Source organism: Colossoma macropomum, unplaced genomic scaffold (genome assembly GCF_904425465.1).
Source record: "Colossoma macropomum unplaced genomic scaffold, Colossoma_macropomum, whole genome shotgun sequence".
Classification (NCBI taxonomy): domain Eukaryota; kingdom Metazoa; phylum Chordata; class Actinopteri; order Characiformes; family Serrasalmidae; genus Colossoma; species Colossoma macropomum.
The window spans coordinates 32,286,143-32,310,238 of NW_023494810.1; the positions used below are offsets into that span (position 1 = coordinate 32,286,143).

At 40.1% G+C, this 24,096-nt stretch overlaps 1 protein-coding gene across 1 annotated transcript in view; it reads left to right on the forward strand.

The window, feature by feature from the left end:
• Positions 1–3,447: 3,447 nt before the first annotated feature.
• Positions 3,448–24,096, forward strand: part of wnk2 (WNK lysine deficient protein kinase 2) — an 83,947-nt gene continuing 63,298 nt past the window's right edge. The window contains exon 1 of the mRNA XM_036559261.1: positions 3,448–3,844. Coding sequence (XP_036415154.1) covers positions 3,557–3,844 — 288 coding nt within the window. The 5' untranslated portion in view covers positions 3,448–3,556. The remainder of the gene's footprint in view (positions 3,845–24,096) is intronic.

Sequence of the window (24,096 nt, forward strand, 5' to 3'; positions counted from 1 at the left end):
GGCCTTTAAGGCGCAATGTTTTCCATGTCTTGTTTTTCAATATATTGTGGAGTCAGGTCACGCCTGTGGTCTATTTACTTTATACATAATAGGTAGCCTGTTCAGAAATGTTTGTGCATGTTAATTGAACTGTGTTTTCTCCCGTTCTGTATGGTGTTTTCTAAATTAAACCAGGTAAAGCTGAGATATGGACCAGACCTTTGAGTCTGCCAAGTTTCTTGTGAGTGTCCCCTTGTTACAATGGTGTCAGAAGTGGGAAAACACTGTTCTAGGCTAGCTCTCAGCTCTTAATGTTATCAGGCTCTAGATCTCTCTAGTTCTGCAAGAACAACATATAGCCCTTGCAGTTCTTAGCCCCTCCCTTCAGAATAAGAGTCCACAGCAGAATAAACCCAGTGAACAAATGCAGCATAATCAAACAACCTAAAATTAACATGCACAAACATTTCTGAACAGGCTACCGTATTATTCCTAAACTAAACAGAACGCAGGCATGACCTGGTGCCACAATATTTTTGTATACAAAAATATACACAACAGTGGTATATTTCGAACCAGTTCAGGCTTGCAGACTGTAGAGTTAATGTTAGCCTGTCTGTCAATGAGCACAGTCACGCTTTGCTTGAATGAAGGGGAAAATGCATTGTAAACAGGCTTGCAGTGGGAGTAGAGTTAACTCCCCACCAGTAGGTGGAAAGAACTGTAAGAGACAGCCAGGAGGAGGAGGAGGGGAAGAGGAGGAGGAGGAAGAGGGGGAAGAGGAGGAGGAGGGGGATGGTAAAACAGCATCGTCATGCAACATTCATTCACTAAGAACATAATATGAAAAATTCAGCATTTCTCACAGGGCACATGTGAACATGTGGGCAGTGCATGTGCAGCACATCAAAAACACAACAGCTGCAGACTTTCCATTCAGCAGGAAGTAAAGACTGTAGGCACTTTTGATCGCATGTAATTTCGATAAGGTGAATGGCAGCATGTTTATCCTCTCAGTCACATCCCTCTGTAATAAGCTCAGGCTTTAGTTGCTGTGTTCCAGTACAGTGAGGCTGCAGCTGCTCAGTCTTTCAGGCGAGTTGAGGGTTTTTTGTTTTCCACCCGTTTTCTGACAAGCCCCGCCCTCTTGCGCTGCGATTGGCTGATAGGTCACACTCACAGGTACCCCGCTGATTGCACGGTTGAGATGCCGCTCGCATCTCCATAGCAACAGTAGAACGCAAAACAAGATGCAAAAGAAACAAAAATTACATCAGAATTATTTCCAAAATCTCAAGCCTTTTTTATTTTTTTATTATAAATACAGTAAAATAATTATAAATAAAATCCGAAATAAAGTGATAAATGAAACATCTACTTGAAGAGGTTATAAATAAAATAACAAATAAAAAAATAAATCTAAATTCTGAGCTGAATTAAATGTTAACATTGTACCACAGAATCGGAACTGCAACAAGACATCAATTTTAAATTCATAAAATATGAACAAAAAATTAATATGTGCATACAGTAAAACTGTAACAGTAAAATAGCGTAAAATATTATAAAAATGCTTTTAAAATATTTTTAAAAATACACAGATATAATATCTTAGTAAACAGTGCAGTTACATCTGGTATTGTTGTATTTATAGACCTTTTCTATGCATTTGTGTACAACTGGCCACACATTATAAATGTATTGCATTAAAAATATAAAAAAAATAAATAAATATGTAACATCTTAATACCTCATGCACTCAGTGCTAGTATTCTAGTATTTATAGACCTGACTGTTTTATACATTTGTGTATAACTGGCCATGCAGTGCATATATTAGAAACATGATATTAAAAACATTTCTTACATTTAAAAAAAACATAATATCTTCATAACTCATGCAGTCAATGCTAGTATTGAAGTATTAATAGACCGGATTTTTATATATCTGTACACATACGTTTTTTTATACACCTGGCCATATAGCGCACATTTTAGAAACATATAATGTTAAAAATATTTTTAAAATATTTTTAAAAAATATGTAATATCTTTGTAACTCGTGCAGTCAGTGCTAGTATTCTGGTATTTGTAGACCTATTTTGTGTACAACTGGCTATATAGTGGACATGTTACAAACACATAATATAAAAAAAAATCTATATATACATTTTTTAAATATGTAATATCGTTGTAACTCGTGCAGTCATTGCTGGTATTCTAGTACTTATAAGCTTAAGTTATGATTTGTTTTATTTTATTCTTTTCTTTTTTGACAATTTGTGTTCAATTTTCATCCTCACTTTCGTCCGCGACCGTTTTAGCTGAGCTGTTAGCCAATCAGAGCGCGGGAGGGCGTGGCTTTCCCGAAAACGGGTGTGGATTAAAAAAAACAAAACCCCTGTAGCTCCACCGTGGTTCGGGCGGCCGCATCGCTGCGTGCTGATGAAGGTCCCGCCCGAACCGGACGGCTTGTGACCGGACTCAGACCGTCGCCAAACGGACTCCGGAGCGTCTGACCCAGCAGCAGCGAGCGGGAATGAGCGAGCCGAGCGCGGGGAGAGAGCCGTGAGGGAGCCGCGCAGGGTGTGAAGGTGAGGGCTGGGTGACTCGGCGCTGCTGCCGCAGTAAATCTGCTGAGCTCAGAGAGAAGCAGGGGCAGCGCGGAGTTTACAGAGAGGACAGTCGTTACCGGACGCGGTTCTCTCCGGTTCTCCGTGTGTTAGTTTGAGAACAGGCCGTAGTGAGTCAGCCAGCATGTCTCTGAGTTACGAGCAGCTCTGCCTGATCAATATTTAACACAGAAACGCTGAAACACAGCAGGGAGCGCTTGGCCAGAGTCACCGCCAGCGATTTCACAGGATTATAGGCTGCTGCTGTTTGCTATTATTAATATTTAATAGTGAAATATAGCCGTGGCACCTCTGACGCAGACTCTCCAAGGCACGTTAGTGTTATATAGGCTCGTACAGAGTAATGATAATGTAATTTGAGCGATTAGTAATGTTTAATATGGAAATATTGAGTTGTATTTTAGGCTATAGCCCATATTATAGCCCAGTATAAACACAGTAGTCCGGCTATAATGTGGAGAGGTATCCAGGAGGCTGCTGCTCATTATTATTACTATTTTATTTTAGATTACTAGGCTGTGATAATGGTATAGGAAGTTTGTTGTAGCATATAAAAATTGCATATTTGTTATCTATCTACCTATCTATCTATCTATCTATCTTTCCACACACACATATATTTTCGTGTGTGTGTAATCATAGTTTGTATGCATGCATGTGCAGGATGCAGGACTGCAGCAGGTGCACGTGCTCCTGCGCCTGGTCAGCGCAAGCCCTGAATGTGACCCAAGGACTTAAGGCCGCACGCTTGTAAAGGAAATTAAACAACAAAACCAAAATAAAAAAAAGGTCCCATGGCGTCCGGTCACGGTGAGTCGGTGCGGCGCAGGTTCATCCGCACAAACCTGTGGTTCTCCGAGTCTGAGGACCAGGGGCCCGAGAGCCCAGAGAGCGCCACCGTGAGAGATCAGCCTTGCTCGGCTGGACATTGCGACGCTCCCGGAGATGAGGAACCTAAACCTGAAAAGCAGCAGCAGGAGCCACAGCAGGAGCAGGAGCAGGAGAGGAAGGATGATAAACAGTGATCACGAAGAGGCTCGCGGAAAAGCCTCCAGTGCCACCGGAAAGGCCGGAAGCGAGGAGGAGGCGGAGGCAGAGGTGAAGGCGGTGTGCACGTCCCCCGGGGGGCGCTTCCTCAAGTTTGATATCGAGCTGGGCAGGGGCTCGTTCAAGAGCGTCTATAAGGGACTGGACACAGACACGTGGGTGGAGGTGGCCTGGTGCGAGCTACAGGTAAGGACAAACAGCACTGGACACAAACAAACAAACAGTCATACAAACAAAAGGTGGTGGCTCGTAGTAGTAAGTCCAGGTGAGAGGACTTGTGGTGTAATCTTGAAGGCACTGCACCAGCCGTCAAAGGAGCTTCACCACTGTATCACTGATTAGACCACTGAACGTGTGGTACACTCTTAGAAATAAAGATTCTTTGCAGGTAAATTTTTTGTTCATCAAGGTACAAACAGTGTAGATGTACCCTCAAAGGTACAACAGTGGTTTTAAGGTCTGATTGTGAACCTTAAATAAGTTTTTCCAGGTGAAAAGTTCGTATTTGTACCTTTTCATAACGGAACAGTAAAATAAAAGCCTGGAGACGAGACGGGGTGTGTGGAGTCAGTACAGCTTAGAACATATCATTTCAGTGGATTATGGTTCAGTTATGTTCCCTGACTAAAGGTACTGAGATGGACCCTTGAGGGTTCCACCCCAGTGACAGGAGGGGCACTGCCCCAGTGACAGTTTTGTACCTTTTTTCCGAGAGTGTTGTACCAGTAATTGGAGGAACTTTGTCGCTGGTTATACCGCTGGACTTGAGGTATAATCTTGAAGATATTCAGCCAGTCGTCCAGGGGACCTCGTAAACAACCACAACGTCACAAAGTCAAGATCAACTGAATTTTGAAAATGTTTAGTCATTTATCTGAGGGGCTTCATTGCTATTGAAGACCCTTGGATGAGTGGCTGGATGTCTTCAAGATTAAATTTGTTCATGCATTTGTTACAAGCTGAGTTGATCACTGTAATGATCCTCTTACTGGACTTCCTAAGAAAACTATACATCCCTTAAAACTCGTACAAAACGCATCAGCATCCCAACAAAGACGAAACAGAGAGATCAGATCGCTCCTGCTTTAAAAGAGCTGCACTGGCTGTCTGTATCGTTCAGGATAGATTTTAAAGCTCTGCTACTAGTTTTTAAGGCTCTAAATGACCTTAAAGCACCGCTTACATCACAGAGTGTCTGTGTGTTTATGATCTTAGATCTGCACATACTGACCTTCTACAAAACACTGAAACAACTTTCAGTTATTCTGCTTCTAAACTGTGGAACTCAGTTCACCTTTTATTAGACAGCCAAGCTCAGTGCTCACTTTTAGGAAACGTCTAAAAACATCTCTCTTATTTTAGCTTTTAATTAAAACTCTATGTCTTCAAATTGCACATATTGTGCAACATCTTCAGTGGTCCAATCAGTAATACATTAGGGCCTTCCCTAAGTGCAGCTGGTGCAGCGTCTTTAAGGTTATCCTGCAAATTCAGAGGTAGAATCAGTGACACAGTAATGAAGTGCCTCAGCTGAGTTATTAAAGTCATAAGTCATGAGAGGCCATATGTACAGTTAAGCTAAAACCCCCTTACCCATAATAAAATCATTGTAACGTAAGGTCTCACTTAGCTTATTGCTTTTATAAAACAGCAGCAACATAAAATATGATAAAATACAAAAATAATCATGAAATAATTTGGGTTACCAATAATTATAATCACAATAAACGGTTCTTCCACCAAGAAGAGTAGGCCAGGGGTGTCCAAAGCTTTTTTCAACGGTGGCCAGATTGTACTGTGTCAAAATCTCTTATTCACAAATGATTCAAAATATTAAGGTTTCAAAATATCAGCACATAAAATCAGAGCTTTCTGTGTCCTGTCACTGTGTAAAAGATGCACATGGCCTGTTTTATTGCTGGATTACTCATTCAGACCAATTTGGATCGGTAAGAACGAGCAAATAATTAAATTGTTTAAGAGCAGCAATAAAACATGTCTACTGTATTAAGTACTTTCCTATTCAAGTGTTTACTTGTTTAAAAATATAATGTGTGAGACAAACTAAATAAAAATCTATACATTTTTAGGTAGCTAGATCAGGTTCTTTACATATCAGATAAATGCAGTGACAGCATTCAGACATCATTGTATTAAATGAGAGCAGAATAAACAGCTCAAATAGCCACATTATTGTAATATTGTTTCGGGTCTTAAAGAGTTCATATTTATTGAACTGCTGAATTTGCACTGATAAGAAGTTGGTGCTGTGAGATTCGGGGAGCTGCAGCTGAGTTTCTTTCTCTCCTGATATTTACTGTAATGTTATCTTTTAGCCCAGTTGTTAAAAATATAGGTTGTCATTTTTAAATTAAACCAGGTTCTTTCTTCATCTACCACAGGGGTCGACAACACGTGGCCCCTGAGCCGCATGCGGCTCTTCTACTGTCCTGTTGTGGCTCCACAGCAGAATCAGATTTGTAGGTAAAATAAAATAATCCTCCTTTACAGTAAAATAAAGCTCTGCTGATCGTTCAACACAGTTTAACAATAAATGGTCTTAAACTCTGGAGTTAATGTAGAACTGCTAATTCACCCTTTAACCCTGAAGATCAGCACAGACTGCTGGTCACCATAGCAACACAGACAACAGTCTCGCCTATCTAGTAGCTAATGAAACAGCAAAGAGAGAGATTTAAGAGAAAGAAAGAGACACAAATGGACTTATTTCCATTTATAATCACTCCAGCTGGTTTCCTAATGTGTTTAATCTGCAGCGAGAAACTGTCAAACACTAAAAAGTGGCAAAGCTGAAGTCGGTTTCTCATTCGCCAGCTTCTTGTTTGAATTCTCCCGTTCCACCTTAAATGGTGCAGCAGTTACATTCTGGCGTCTCAGGCACCATTTAAGGTGGAACGGGAAAATTCAAACAAGAAGCTGGTGAACGAGAAGCGACTTCAGCCTCGTAAAAAGTCGAACGCTGAGAGACATTTTACAAGAAACTGTTCCACTTTTGAGGAAAAGTTTCCTGCTGGAGATGCGAGAAAAGCAGCTACAGCTGAGCTAAAGCTTAAAGCAGAGCAAAGTAAGTCTGTGTGTTTATATTTTTTAGTCTACACTAAGACATCAGCACATACTGAGACATATTTACAGCCAAGATGGTGAAATTTTACTTCAATAAAATAGACATAAAATGTTGTGGCTCCCATGGTGGTTTGATTTTTGTTGAGAGGACAGAATTGCTCTTCTTAACATTTGGGTTGCGACCCCTGGTCTATCATTATCAGTACACTCAGTGATCCATGCGAGCAGCGTAACAATCTCACAATATTTTAGAGACTTCAGCGCATTAATACAGAATTCAGTTGTTGTGAGCTGTGTGTGCATACATTGAGTATTTTACAGTGGCTTTAACCAATCAGGTTTTAGGACCAGAACTATCCATTTTATAATGAAGATTATAGCACAAGTCTAATTATACAGTGATGAAGCATCTGGTTAGACGTCTTCAAGATTATACCACGAGTTCAATGGTATAATCAGCGATACAGTGATTAAGCCCTTAGGATGACCGGTGCAGCATCTCCAGATTACAGGCTACCAGACATCTAGTGGTATAATCAGTCCTACATTGATGAAGCCCCTCAGCCGAGTGGCTAAACGCCTTCAAGATTATAGTACAGTTAAAGCCCCCTTGGATGAGTGGTGGAACATCTTCAAGACCACAAATCCAGTGATAGAGTGATGAAGTCCTTGGATGAATGGCTAAACATTTTGAGATTACACCACAAATCCTGCAGTATAATCAGTGATATGGTCAGGAAGCTGGTCAGATGATGGCTAAACGAAGGGTTTCCATAGCCGTCCAGCACAGTTTGATGATTTTACCTGTCCAAGCAGACTTGATTCAACTCAGCCGTTATTTACCAGCTTTGTATGTGTGTTAAGTGGGAACATCACCAAACTATGGTGGACTTTGGTCGTCCAGCTGTGGAACTGGACAAATGCTGGACTAAACATCTCCAAGATTTTACTACAAGTTCATTAATATGATCTGTGATACAGAAATGAAGCCCCTCAGACGAGCAGCTGAATGTCTTCAAGGTTTTACCACAAGACTTGTTGCCTCGACGTAGTACAACGCTTAAAAAAGAGGGTTCTTCAGGAAAGAAAATGGTTCTATGTAGAAGCATTAACACTCAACACTTTGCATCATGAATGGGTTCTTCAGCTTGATGGAGAATGTGCTGCAGATGGTTCTATGTAGGACTTTTTGAAAAGGGTTCTATATAGCACCAAAAAGCGTTCTTCTATTGTTAGACTCTTAAAAAAAGATGGTTCTTCAGGGATTCTTTAGTAAAGAAAATGGTTCTGTACACAAGCATTAACACTCAAAGAACCCTTTGCATGGTGAAAGTGTTCTTCAGATTAATGGTGAATGTGCTGTAGATGGTTCTATATAGAAATGTTCTCCTTTGCCTGATTAAAGGGTTCTTTGCATCATGAAAGGTTCTAAAGAATGTGCTGCACATGGTTCTATATAGAACATTTTTGAAAATGGTTCTTCTATTGTTACAATGTCAAGCTTGTAACAATAGAAGAACCCTTTTGGGTGCTATATAGAAGCCATCAATCTGAAGAACCCTTTTATGATGCAAAGAACCCTTTAATCATGCAGAGGGTTCTTTGAGTGCTTGTGGTTCTACCTAGAACCATTTTCTTTACTAAAGAACCCTTGAAGAATCATGTTTTTTAAGTGTGGACAAGCTTGACATCGTAACCATAGTAGAACCCTGTTTGGTGCTGTATAGAACCCCTTTCAAACAGGTGCTATATAGAACCATCTACAGCACGTTCCCCGTAAAGCTGAAGAACGCTTTCATGATGCAAAGAACCCTTTAATTGTGCAAGGGATTATTTAAGTATTAATGGTTCTATATAGAACCATTTTCTTTACCAAAGAACCCTTGAAGAACCATCTTTTTTTTAGGAGTGTAGATTGGTTGACTAAAAACACTGCAGACAGCTCTTATATTCGCACCAGAGCAATAGATCTGAACTCCGTTCAGGAAAACGAGTGGCACTAACAAAGAAGACAAGTTCTAAGGGCATAGAACTCGGACTTTAACAGTACATAACCTTTGAAAATGAATGTTCTTAGAGCAGAGAGTTCTTGGAAAGTTCTTCAGCACTCAGATTATTCAGAGACGTTGCACTGTATCCCAGTCCTGTAATTCTCTCTGTTTAATATTCCAGTTTTAGCCTTATGAACAGCATAATAATGAGCGGATGAGTTGAGTGAGTTGGGTTGGGTTTCTAGAGCTGAGACTGAGAAGCGCTGCTAATCTATTCAGAGCAGATTTTGAGCTTTGGCTGCAGGTCAAGCCCTTTGTCTGTGATTCATTCAGAATTTAGAGCAGCGGTCACCGGCTCTCTTCATGGAGAGTCTAGTCTCGTGGACCCAGACGTGATCTCGCAGCAAGATTGCCTGAGGACAACCACGAGAAACTTCAGGATAAATGTGGTTTTTACGGAAGTCCGGAGAGGCCATGAGCTCTTGCTATCATTTTCTGGATTGTTATCTTGATGTAACAAGATAAGTAACTTGTATTTCAAGATAGCAATGTTGTTATCTTGAGATAACAAGATAATAACTCATTCTCTCAAGATAACAACTTTTGTTATCTCGAGATAACAAGATAAGTAACTTGTTATTTCAAGATAGCAATTTTGTTATGTTGAGATAACAAGATAATAAATCATTATCTCAAGATAACAACTTTTGTTATCTCGAGATAACCAGATAAGGAACTTGTTATCTCAAGATAACAAAATTGTTAACAAGGTAATTAACTCATTGTCTCAAAATAACAATCCAGACTTCCGTAGGCTTTGAAGAAACTGGGTGTGAAATTTCTAGAACAATCCAATGCTGTGAAAGTAGAGCTCAAAGTAGGGGGCGATGGTGCGCTCGTCAGCGTTGCTCGTTAAAGCCTGCTGTTAGCCCATGGATATAACATAATTCAGAATGGCTGAAAAGTTCCCAAAAAACTCCAGTTAAGCAGGTAAACATTACTTTTACAGCTCCGTTAGCTAACGATAGCGCTTCGCTAGCTAGTTTGTTTTTGCTTCTGTTATCGATTGTAATCCAGATGTTGAAAAACCACAGGCTGAATTTGGGGGCGGGTTTTAGAGGGGCGTACCTTCTTTAAATCATGTTTATCACGTTTATTGTAACATCACATTTACACAGGTGTGAAGGTGAGTGAAAATCTTAAGTGCCTAGCATCCTTGTAGTACTTAAATACAAAAGTATAAAAAAGTATATTGAAAAATATACACATTAATATAGCAAGCAAGCAAAGTTATAGTATATAGCGCTGAAGTATAAAGTATATAGCGCTTTTTACAACAAGTGTTGTCACAAAGCAGCTGTACAAAACAGCATTCCAGAAAGAAATCCGGGTCCAAACCCCCATGAGCAAGCCAGTGGCGTCAGTGGCAAGGAAAACCTCCCTGAGAGATATATACACCAGTATTGCACCATTTACAATGTACAGTTGTTGTAACAGTAATATAAGTTATGAAATGAAAGCTATGATATGTACAGTTGTGCACATTTCCATATATCGCTGTTGTCAGAAGAAACCTTGTATCTCCGAAATGGTAACTTTACAGGAGAAGGAGAAAACATACTTTACTTTTAACGTAAGTCCATGCAACCAGACTTTTCTTCAAGTCATAAGTATATGTTTATATATATATATATATATATATATATATATATATATATATACATATATATATATATATACGTACATACATACATATCTATATCTATATATATATATATATTTATATATATATATATGTGTGTGTGTGTGTGTGTGTATATATATATATATATATATATATATATACATATATATATATACACCAAATTATACAAGATATGGACAATCTGTGCAGGTTAGATTTGGTTAGGCATAGATTTGCTAGAAGTTACAGTAGATCACAGTAACTCTGTTTGAGCTGTGGATGTGGTGTGGATCTTCTATGGAGATCATCATGATGATGATTCAGAGGTGTAGTGACCGGCCCACTGACCGATACACCAGCACTACTGGCTGTTCAGCAGCCTGACGGCCTGGGGGAAGAACCTGTCTCGGAACCTGCTGGTTCTGGACTTTATGCTTCTGTACCTCCTCCCGCTTGGCAGCTGTGAGAACAGACAGCTGGACCCCGGTGGCAAATTTTGCGGCAGATTTGGCTGCCTCATCACGAGATCATGTTTGGCCACAAGATCGACTTCCTCTGTCTTTCAGTTCAAAACACAGTCTGTTCCACTGGATCCAGTAATCCTAGTAAAAGGCTTTGGTTTGTTGATGACCCTGATTTAGAGCCTCATACTTTAGATGTTCCTGAATGAACCAGGACTCGATATTCTCCATTAATGAGTCATAAACACTTCTAGCTGCTGCATAACATCAAAGTGCCTTTGTGAATGTTAATGTAGAGAATAAGGCAGCGTGATTGATTTCTGCATGTTCTTATCATCACTGTTTAACTGTTATAAACAGCAGCGCTGGTTTGGTCTTGTGTTATTATCTGTAATCAGGAGTGGCAAAAATATTATCACAGTACTGCATTTTCACAATATGCATCACGATATTTCTTTTTTCGAGATTTAATAAGTTGGAACAGACAAAATAGCAGTAGTGCCACAATAAAAATGCTATGATAATAAAAATAAACCTAGAATAAAATACTAAACTTATACTTACTGCAGTCATTTTTATTCAGTGCTTGTTTTACAAACTGCACTGCACTAAAGCCAATTAAACAGCACTGATTATGCCTTTATAATCAAACATGCAGTCAGCGTCTGATGATATCCACGATATCCACGATATGAGAAAAGCGTATTGTGACGTAATTGATCACAATAGCGATAAAATACTGTCATATTGCTCACCTCTACCTGTAATTACCATTTTAGCATTTAGAGATGATTTAAGGTACAAGCAACCTTTCATCTTTTCTTTTTTTTTAAGTATGGCTATTTCCTAACACTTTCTAATATTTCTCATAAATAGCCTGGTTTTCACATTCCAGTCTTGCCACCAGCTGCCCAGCACAGGAGATGCTTTGTTCTGTTTTCCAACTGGCATCACGTCACAAGCTGTCTTATTATTAGCCTTATGTCATTTTGACATACCAGCAATGCACTGAGTTGCAAAGTCAAGTGTTGTAAGACAACATAACATAAGCATAATCAGTAAAAATCTAAGTCACTTGACTTAGGTGTCAGTTTTCTAATGCTAGTTATAATCAGTAGTGATGCACGGATATGGGCAGATGCTGATATCTGATATTTTTCATGTAAAAATCTGCTCATGTTGATATATAAACATGTATAAAATGTAGAAATTGGGATTAAATCTACCTGGATTAGCATTACAGAGAAATATAACGTTTACTTCTGAGTTAGAAATGCAGTAAAATACGCAGCCCTGCTGGTGACGTCACGCATAAATAGAAATATTGCGTGGCCACGACTTAGTAAGGCATGGGAACAAGAAAATTAAGTCGTGCCTACCACTTAATAAGGCATGGGAATGAGATCATGCCTTATTAAGATGTGGTCAGTGCCATGCATTAGGATCTTGTCCCCGTGCCTTACTAAATTATGGTCACGACTTAATTATCTCATTCTCACACCTTACTAAGTCATGGCCATGTGTTAGGATCTCGTCCCCAAGCCTTACTGAGTTATGGTCATGACTTAATTATCTCGTTCCCATGCCTTACTGAGTTATGGTGATGACTTAATTATCTCATTCCCTCACCTTACTAAGTCGTGGCCACGCATTAGGGTCCCGTCCCCACACCTTACTAAGTTATGGTCATGACTTAATTATCTCTTTCCCACACCTTACTAAGTCATGGCCATGTGTTAGGATCTCGTCCCCACGCCTTACTAAGTTATGGTCATGACTTAATTATCTCGTTCCCACGCCTTACTAAGTTATGGTCATGACTTAATTATCTCGTTCCCTTGCCTTACTAAGTTATGATCATGACTTAATTATCTCGTTCCCATGCCTTACTGAGTTATGGTCATGACTTAATTATCTCGTTCCCTCACCTTACTAAGTCGTGGCCACACATTAGGGTTTTGTCCCCACACCTTACTAAGTTATGGTCATGACTTAATTATCTCTTTCCCACACCTTACTAAGTCATGGCCATGTGTTAGGGTCTCATCCCCACACCTTACTAAGTTATGGTCATGACTTAATTATCTTGTTCCCACACCTTACTAAGTCATGGCCATGTGTTAGGGTCTCGTCCCCACACCTTACTAAGTTATGGTCATGACTTAATTATCTCTTTCCCACACCTTACTAAGTCATGGCCATGTGTTAGGATCTCGTCCCCACACCTTACTAAGTTATGGTCATGACTTAATTATCTCTTTCCCACACCTTACTAAGTCATGGCCATGTGTTAGGGTCTCGTCCCCACACCTTACTAAGTTATGGTCATGACTTAATTATCTCTTTCCCACACCTTACTAAGTCATGGCCATGTGTTAGGATCTCGTCCCCACGCCTTACTAAGTTATGGTCATGACTTAATTATCTCACCAGTAGGACTTTGTAGTAAAATGAATAAAATGCAGACATTTTAGTCCGGAGCACAAATATACATCATCAAATATCAGTTTGATATACTCAAATGTAAACCGATACATTTTTTAAGTAATTATATCATCCAGGATCACTGTGCATCATAAAAATGCTGTTTTATGTGGGGTTTTGCTGTCTTAACAGGACTTATGTAGGTGTCATGTAGCCTTATGAACACCTCCCTGTCAAAACTACAGGCCTGTCTTTGAGTTCAAACCTACAGGGATGTTTTTATGCTGTTTATCGGCTGAGAGTAAAAACCTCAGTTGGTCAGCGTGTCTCCATCCGAGGTCGTCTCAGTTCTTTGTCATTTATTATTGATGCGCCTGTTCAGTTTTTAAAGCCTGATTGATCGACTTTTAGTGACACTCTGAGTTTTCCCCTTTTGGGAAGTAGTTCCTGTGGAAAACCGTTAACACTGTTTTTTATTGTTGTTTTTAATGTGCAGTATTGATGCTGCGAGCCGGACTCTGGTGTAAGCGGATCTGGGCTCTCAACTCGTAATGGTGTCCGATTCTCTTTGTGTTGTTTGAATGTGGACTCTGGGATCAGACTCTGGCTCATCTCTCCTACCCCACTCCCACCCCCACCCACCCCACATGGTCCTACTCATCCGAATGTGAAAGATGTCTGTAATTTCAGAGCGAGAGTGTGAGCCTCCTGCTTGTTTTGACATAAAGCTGACGGATGTGGTTGAAGGATGCGGCTGCCGTCCTCACATTCATAGTAATTGGCGGTAATTAACATGAATTAATATGTTGTGATATTCCAATTCCTTTCTATTTTAGAATTATTTGCAGTGAAATCACACTCATTGATAATATAATAAAAAAGTGTTTTCTTACTCTTCTCATGACATCTAAAAGAAGCTTTGCTGAAAGAACATATAGAATATAACAGATTTAAATATATGGAATTATTCTGCACATTTTAGTGCACAATTTTTATTTATTTGCCGAGTTTAACATATTGGAAAAACAATAAAGCACAAATATAAAATCTGCACAAACCACATTTTCAGCTTTATTGTTTCCCCGATATGTTCAGAAAATAAGTGTGTTCTCTGCGGAGGATGTGCTGACTTATTCTCACTTAAGAAATCTGTATATATTTTTATACTGTGTATCACTACTGTCAGAAGAAAACCTGGTAACACTTTCTATATATGTCACATCTGTAAGCTATGTATAAACACATTTATAACATGTTACAATGCATTCATAAGGCATTATAAACATGGTTATAAATATTTATAAAAATGATTTACCCTGAATTACACTTTATAGCCACGTTTATTATACATTATAAATTGTTAATATAGTGTTAATAACATGTTATCCTGTCAGTGCCAAAAAAGTCAGTCCCAGCTTGGAGAGCGTAAAGTAAAGACAAATACCAAGTTTATTTACATCCTGGGATTTACAGTATTTTATTTCTCAGTGCTGGGGCTGTTAGAGCTGCATCTTCGGGGGTTCAGTCCTGAATATTCAGATGCTCCAAACTGAATCACTGCTACAGTGAGCTTTTCTTAACCAGCGTCTCACTTTAAACACTACATTACATCACAGCAAACCAAGTACCCATCAGTTCCCTCCCCTGAACCCCCTCTGACATCACACTGAGCGTGAAGTCACTGTGGAGTGAAGGACTGGAGAGGGAGAGGCGAGATATTAGAGTTCTGTCATTGTAATTTGTTCCCTCACTGGTTCTAACGTCAAGCGCTAGAACCCTTCACTCTGTAACATCCCTACAGTACAGTACTGCTAATTGCTGCTAGCACTATTGGATATGCAGTGTTAAGTTAGCGCTAAGCTAACGGTGGTGTACATTACCTTTCCCACATTGGGTAAAACACTGATGGCAGCTCTAGTTTAAACTCTGACGTTTGAAGCCTGTAATGTGCTTTACTGTGAATGTTTTAGTGTTTCAGTAAATCCTTCAGTAAATACTTCAACTTGAAGCCTCACTCTGAACACTGGAGGAGGCTTTAGTACAGTACGCCTCACTTTACTTAGAGCGGACTAATACCACTTATGAGCTCTTATCATTTGTTATGATCAGTACTTATAATGCATTATGTTAACAATTCATAATGCATAATAAGCATGGCTATAACATGTAATGCATTTTTATAAATATTTATAGCTATGTTTATGATGCCTTATGAATGCATTATAACATGTTATCACTGTGTTTATAGATGCTTACAAATGTGTCATTCATAGAAAGTGTTACCGAAAACCTCATATGTCCATTTTTGTCGTTTTTCAGTTTTTGACACAATTTATAAATGCCTGAAACTGAAAGCGAGTCTCTAGAAAAAAGATGAAAATCTGTAATAAATGTACAGAATGGTTATGAAAATTGTACTGAATAGCCGTTTCTTACTGGAAATAAAATAAACGAGGTCTGGACTGACTTAAATGTATATGGTCAGATAATTGCTTGAAAAGCAACAAACCTTTCGTGCCTAGGCAGCACTGTAGGTACTGGAAGTCTGATGAAATGGCCGTAGCTCAGGACATGCACTGACCAATAGGGTTCAGAGTTCTCTGTCCTGATGGAAGTTCACACCCGATCAGAGTGGAGTTCATCCAGGGGAAAGCACTTATTATCAGGCAGACGCTGCTGGCTATTTTTAACCTGAGGATGCTGAGCATGAATAAGTGTGCGTATCACCTTACTGAACCCTGCAAGACTACACTTCCCATCAGGCTGTGCACCCACAGTTCACATCATTTCCCATAACACCCTCATCAGCTGTCGGTGTGTAAAAGGAGGAGGAGGGATTGAGTTTGTTAGTGCTGTCTCTAGAGAATTAATCTCTGACCACATGGACAAATCAAACCACTCCTGTAGAAGCAAATCTGATCGTAATTTAGGAATCTTATCTTACAGCTTCTTATCTCAAGTTAGGACGTCTTAAATTACCCGATCGAAGTTGACAATTAACTGTCATGCCTGTTTCCTAGCAACTGACCATACAGGCACAGCTGAGATGTAAACACGTCATCAAAATAATCAGATTATTTAGCCAGACAGCTAACATTTGCTACTGTTACTGATCTACAAACGTCAAACAAGACCAGAGCACGATAAACTTGAAGTTAAGAATATTGAGAGAGCGCCCCCTGCTGTTTATCGGAGCGTCACTGCTCCACAGTTTCAGTCTCCATTTCCCAAACGCTTTAACATTATTCCTCCTAATAAACAGACTCACGTTCTGCTCCGTCTCCTCATTATTCACCACCATCACTGTAATATTTCATCACCAATAATAAGTGATAAGAGGGATGGTGGAGATCGAGTCTGCAGTGTCTGAGATTTTTAAAATGCAGTTAGAAAAAAAGTCAAAACACCATTTTCACTGTAGATAACTGTAGCGTCATTATGCTGGTAGTGAACTATGCTGCCTTCATCAGCTGCCTAAAACCATAGAACCAGACACTTAAACAGAAGTTAGGACACTGTTGGGGTTTATCCTAAAGTTAGGACAGTATTTAGGAGATTTAGTCTGCGTTCACACAGCAGGTAAACGTGGCCCGAATCTGATTTTCTCACCAAATCCGATTTTTTTGTTTGGCTGTTCACATATTCTTTTAAAATTGATCTGTACGCAACATCAGTCTGAACAGATCAGCTCCTAAACCGACCCGCATGTGCAGAAGAACAGTGCTTCACATGGCGCGTCATCCAGAGGTAAACGATCATGACGGCCAGTGAGCGCCTGTCGCTCCCGGAGCTTCAGTTTCGTCTTCTCCAGCATCACAGGAGCGATTATGGAGTTCTAATGGTTGACAGCTGGACTCATCACCCACAGTGTGTTTGAGTTTGCTGTAAAAAGGGCGCGTTATTCGACCATGGCAACTTTTTTGACGCTGCAGCCTCGGTCTCCTCCGGTTTTCACTTCGAACACTAAGTGGTTGCTATAAGCCTCTTCTAATGTTTTGGTACAGAAACATCAGCCTGAATGTTTATGAGTCTCAGCAGCGCGAAATTATGACGATTGTCAAGTTGGATTGAGGTAAAAGTTGCATGAATTCTTATCTGGCTGTTCAGACTGAGTCGCAGTGCCGCAGATCGGATACAGACTGGATTTCAATACCGCGTATGAAAGCGTCTCAAATCGGAATTGAAAATGTCAGATTCAGTGTGTTTATCTGTTCACACAGACACACACCTGTGTCACATACGGAGAAAAGGATGTGCTGTGTAAACGTAGCCTTAGTCTAGTTAGGGTGTTCGTGTAATACTGTTTTCTTATCTGGAGTTGATGATAAGTCTGTACTGAAGTCATCATGGTGACTGAACAGATAAGATTTCAGAGTGGGAACGTTCTGTAATACGGCCCCCGTTACCCATCCCACTCTAGTTATCAGCACAGGACTGATTACAGCAGAAAATGCTGGATGGATATGTAGGTTAATAAAAGAATCAATGTGATTCAATCCTGTCAAATCTATCCTCACTCACACTGCGTGAGGTGATGTTGTTAGCTGTGTAGTTCTTTCTGTGGGCTTAATAAAGTGATTAGCAGGGCTGCTGAGTGGTATAATACACAGTATTACAATACAGGGGTGGTGCCACGACTCCAGAACTGCTGGGCTGTTCTTCTCATCATAACTCGTTTCACACCCGTGTAGGTATGTGATTCAAATGAGTGAAGGACAAGCTAACTAACTGGCAGAACGAGCCTTCGTCACAGGATAATTTGCATTATTAGAGTGAGATGAAGGTGAAAATGTCATAATGAGCCGCCGTCCAATCGACTACTAATCACCGTACAGTTACTGTACACTGGTTATTGTTGTTTACAGGCTCTTTGTAATTTGTCCAAATCTCTAAACTCTGCTCTTTTTGATGAATAGTGAATATTTACACTGTTGGTCTGTTTGGAGTGTCCGACTCTCTGGGGATGATTAAGGTTTGTTGTGGCTGAAAGAACAGAGTTAATATGACTTACAGTTAATGAAGGCTAATGGAGTCCAATTAATTCATTTCCACAATGCTAACGAGCCTCTGCTGGCGGTCATTCATTATTAGGAATGTTAGCGCTTTGAGGAAGTTTTCCTTTAACCCTTGTTTGCAGGTCCCACATGGAGGGTTCGCCTTGAAACGTCTTCATACGTTTTGTATGTGTGTGTGTGTGAGGCGCTGTGTGTGTGTGTGTGTGTGTGTGTGGGTGTGTATGAGGCACTGTGTGTGTGTATGAGGCGCTGTGGGTGTGTGTGAGTGCGTTTGTGTGTGAGGCACTGTGTGTGTGTGTGTGTGACAGTGTGTGTGAGGTGCTGTGTGTGTGTGAGGTGCTGTGTGTGTGTGTGTGTGTGTGTGTGAGGTGCTGTGGGTGTGTGTGAGGCGCTGTGTCGGTGTGTGTGTGTGTGAGGCGCTGTGTGTGTGTGTGTGTGTGTGAGGCGCTGTGGGTTTGTGTGAGGCGCTGTGGGTGTGTGTGTGTGTGTGTGTGTGTGTGTGTGTGTGTGTGAGGCGCTGTGGGTGTGTGTGTGTGTGTGTGAGGCGCTGTGGGTGTAAGGGTGTGGATCTGCGTATTAGCCTCCTGAGGAAGAACACTGAGTCTCTACAGATACAGAGAGAGAAATAGAGAGAGAGGGTGAGGGGGAAAGAGAGGGAGGGAGAAATAGAGAGATACAGATACATGGAGAGAGAGAGAGAAAGTGAGAGATACAGATACATGGAGAGAGAGAGAGAGAGAGAGAGAGAGAGAGATACATGGACAGAGAGAGATACAGATACATGGAGAGAGGAGGGAAAAAGAGACACATAGATACGTGGAGAGAGATAGTGGGGAAAGAGAGAGGGAGAGAGATACAGAGAGAGAGAGAAGAGAGAAAGAGAGATACAGATACATGGAGAAAAAGAGAAATACAGAGATAGAGTGAGCAGGGCGATGTAGAGAGAGAGTGAGGTGGGACAGAGATAGAGAGAGTGAACAGGGAGGTACAGAGGGAGAGGGAGAAGTGGGGGAGGTATGGAGGGATGAGCTGGTGAAAGACTGCGCAGTGAGAGAGGGCAGGGCCGTCTGTGTGTGTGTCTCTGAGCAGACTCTAAGCCCCTCTCACATGCTGCCAATAATCCATAACACTGCTTCTTAGCGCTGAGCTTCAAAAGGACAGGACCGCCGCGGCGCTCACTGCTCAGCTCTACCCTGTATTACAACTTCACTCCCCTCTATAATTCACACCTCTCACTATCAGGGCTGCACAACATACTGTCTGTTAATCATTACTGGGGCGTTGGCCTTTAGTATGTAAATAAGCTCTCTAACCAATCACAGCGTTTGTTTTACTGTGTGGTTTATTCACGTTTTCTGACATATCTCAACATATTGTAATCTGAACGTCATTCAGAGTGGTTTGATATGAAATTATGGCCTCACGTTATTTGGATCGTCCACTTTAGTCCACTATAGATTATCTACAGATGTTTAAATTGTTAGCAAACAGTGGTGGGGTTAGGGTTAGGATTTGGGCCAGGGTGAGGGTTGGGTTTAGGTTTTGGGTGGAGGTTAAGGTTAGGGTTAGGATTAGAGCAGGTTTAGAGTTAAAGAACATTATGGTCAGTTTAGTAGATATTTAGTTAAATGTCACTTTAAAGAAGTATCTACAAAGCATTTAAAGTGGACTATCTAAATAAAGTGTTACCGAAATTATTAGTTGTAGAGAAACTTACTGGCTCAGATGTCTTTACAGTGGTGGTGATAGGAACCAGGGGTCGCCATGACTACAACACAAATATAGACATTTTATTTACTATCCAGAACCACCAGTGAACCTAGAAGAGTCTTCTGAGTTTATATTGAATGTTGCTGATGGAAAATAGTGAAATAATAAGTTTTCTTTGGGGACTGTTTTGCCTCACAACACCCTGCATATCATTTATCCCTCCACCATGAATAGATTTTAAGGCCAAAGTCTTCTCAAAACTATCAAAAAACAATGTATCAGCCATCAGGCAGTGAATTCACAACCATTTCATGTAGTAACTTTCTGTGAGGGAGCTTTTAGAGGTGGACGTCTGGTTCCTATCACCACCACTGTGAACAATTCTGAGTCGGTAAGTTTCTCAACCACTCAGAACGACTCTGTTTACATCTTAATCATCTAAATAAGCAGATATTTTATAAAAAAATGGTGGAACTTCCCTCTTAACCAGACCTAAGAGTTTAATTATATGTTAATATATTGCAACGCAGATTACAGTATGTGGCAATACATGGTTCATATTGAAAAGCTTTAGTGTTTATATTATTTTATATTATGGGTTCTTCCAGAACACTGACCAGCTGCGTGTTTCATTACAAAAGAGATTCTGAAGTTACCCAGTGAAATAGCTGTAAAAGTTTGCTCTACTGTAGGGAGTTTGAACCCCAACAATGCCAGCAGTCCAAACAGAGAGTAACTGGCGCTGCTTATTTGGGGATTATTTATCTACAGGTACGACATGTTCCTGGATCATTATCGCTTTGCTGTTCCTGAAACAACAGTACTTTTAATCAATCACTGCCATCTGGTGTCATCAGTTTGTGTCGTCTTCTCCTCCCTGAAGCGTTTAAAACGTTCTCTCCAAAATGCTGTCATTGATTATAGTGTTTCGTTTCACATCCATGTAACATTTATCACTATTGTTGTGCAATCTCTGATTTTAGGATATTGGAGGTGCTCAAATGTCTCTTGGACACTGTCTTTAAGTTCATCAAATCAAGGACTACAGTTCCCATGATGCCTAGCCACAAGCCCAACTGATTGACACATACACTGCAAAAAATGGTAACTTGTCAAGTAAAATTATCTTAAATATGGTCAAGAAATCTAATATTTCTCATTTTGAGATTGTCGTAAGCTTAATTTAAGATTATTGAACTTATTTCTAGACATTTTTACATTTTTACAAATCTCAATATATTGGCGGATAATTTTGCTTGTTGTAAGAAACCAGCAAACCAGCAAAATTATCTGCCAGTATAGTGAGATAATTTTACTTAATAAAATGACCTAAAACAAGTAAAACATTTCTGGAAATAAGATAAATGATCTTGTAATCAGTGCACAACCATCTCAGAATGGGAAATATTAGGTATATTGACTAGACTAAAGGTCATTCCACTTGACAAGATACCATTTTTTTGCAGGATATGTCCTGCATTAAGGCTAATCAAGTGCTGCTCTTAACCTTTGTATACAGTTGTTGCCCAGTCACGCCTTGAAGAAGGTAGATTTGCTAATGTTTATTCAGGGACATCATCAGCATGTTGATCCTGGATAGATTTACTAATATTGATTCTGGATCATTACCATATCCAGGATCATCATTACAGCAAATGGTTCAAGGATCGAAATGAAGACAGTGGTCCTGAATCAACATCAGTGGATCCATCCATGGGGATGATAGTTCTGGGTAGGAATGTTAATTGATTTTATACCAAAATCACAATTTTAAGTGAGTAGATTTAAGAGTGTAATTTTCAAATCGCAAGAGCTGCAGTTTTTATTATAGTCTTACAGTCTATTATGAACAGCGTTGATACAATGCAAGTTTTAAAAAGGGAAATTTTACTTAGTAACATGGAGCTTGTGAACTGCTGTGACATCACAACCACAAATAACTGGCAGGCTGGCGCAGTGTGTTAGCAGTTCAAGTCTCAAGCCAGAAAAAATATACAGTGGTTCTCTTAGCCAAACAAAAGACCACACCTCAATTTATATCTTATAAACAATTATATGTTATAAACAATTACAATTTACATCATTAGTGAAATATTGATCAGAAAAATCGCAATAAGATATTTTGCTGAAAGCACTCAGCCCTAGTTCTGGGTCAGAATGTGCAGAGCACTCACTGAGGGACTACTCAGGATGACCCTGGAATAACGATGCTATTGCTAACCTATTAGCGAGCTAACTCATTAGCCTACTACAGGGGTCGGCAACATGCGGCTCTTTTACTGCCCTGTTGTGGCTCCACAGCAGAATTAGATTTGTATGTAAAAATAAAATAATCCTCCTTTACAGTAAAATAAAGCTCTGCTGATCGTTCAACACAGTTTAACAATAAATGGTCTTAAACTCTGGAGTTAATGTAGAACTGCTGATTCACCCTTTAACCCTGAAGATCAGCGCAGACTGCTGGTCACCATAGCAACGCAGATAACAATCTCGCCCAGCTAGTATCTAACGGAAAAAAGGCAAAGAGAGAGATTTAAGACGAACATCAATAATTTGGAGACGAATGGACTTATTTGTGTTTACAATCACTCCAGCTGGTTTCCTGATACGTTTAATCTGCAGCGAGAAACTGACAAACACTAAAAAGTTGTGAAGCTGAACTCACTTAACATTTAAATTTTCCCATTTCACCTGGAGCTTGCGGCACCATTTAAGGTGGAACGGGAAATTTCGAACAAGAAGCTGGCGAATGAGAAGCAGCTTCAGCCTCGTAAAAAGTTGAACGTTGAGAGACATTTTACAAGAAACTGTTCTACTTTTGAGGAAAAGTTTCCTGCCGGAGATGTGAGAAAAGCGGCTATAGCTGAGCTAAAGCTTAAAGCAGAGCAAAGTAAGTCTGTGTTTTCGTTTATATTCTATTTTTATTCTATACTAGAACATCAGCACATACTGAGACATATTTACAGCCAAGATGGTAAAATGGATATAAAGTGTTGTGGCTCTTCTTATCATTTGGGTTGCGACCCCTGGCCTACCAGCAGGCTTGCTGGCTAACATCAGCCAAAAGAGTCGTCATGTAATAGAATCATGAAAGAGGTGGAACTTCAGTTTTTTTCACAGTGCTTTACCTGTTTTAGCACATTTTGGAAGGGCTTTTAAGTTAACGTTAGCTAGCTAGCTACACATACAAAGTATTAATATTGTTCCTTTGGGAAGCTGAAGATGCTGAAGTCGACTTCCACAGATGGATTTTCAGGCAGCTCGGAGCGGACTAGCAGCCACATGCTAATAATATTAGATTCCAGTCAGTGAGTTAAAGGATGTTAAATTGAGTTAATGTTGTTTCCAGAGCCATAAAGGGAGATTAATACAGGAACAGAAATCACCTCAACCGCTTAATGTGCGCACTGTGCTGTGCAGCGGGTAAGGTTTTAATAGAATTTTCAAATGTGGCTCTAATGCTGGCGCTGGAGTCTGTTTCCACTTATCAGACCTCAGAAGAATAAAATACTGCATTATTTATTGCGTATTGTGAAAATGTCTTTAGGTACTGTGATATGTCTTTCACCATATTGCCCACCTCCACCAGATTGTTCTGTTCCTGAGCGTGAGTGAATCTTGGTAATGTTGTGTTGACATTTCGGGGGTGTCTTTTGTCTGGAGCTGACGGGCTGGAAGTGAAGCTTTCATTGCAGTGAAATCTGCAGTAAAAGCAGAATGACTTGGCAAGTTAGTGTCTCCAGAGAAGAGGCCCAGACCTGCCTCAGAGGAGATAGCGTTATGCCCAATGCAGAGTGAGGGTGAGTGTATTCAGTGTATACAGTATATGTGCATATACATGCATATACAGTACTGTGTAAAAGTCAGAGACCACCCTTTGTTTATTTAAGTTCCAAACAAAACAGGCAGTAAGTAGGAGTAATTCATTTCTCAGGAGATATTTCAGAGGAGATTAGGTGTAAGATGGTCCATTTGAAGTCAAAAGAAAATAGGAGTTCAGAAAATGATAAAAGCTACACAGAAAATGTGGCTCCTAACAACCACCTGGAAGACCTGGTCGACCCCAAAA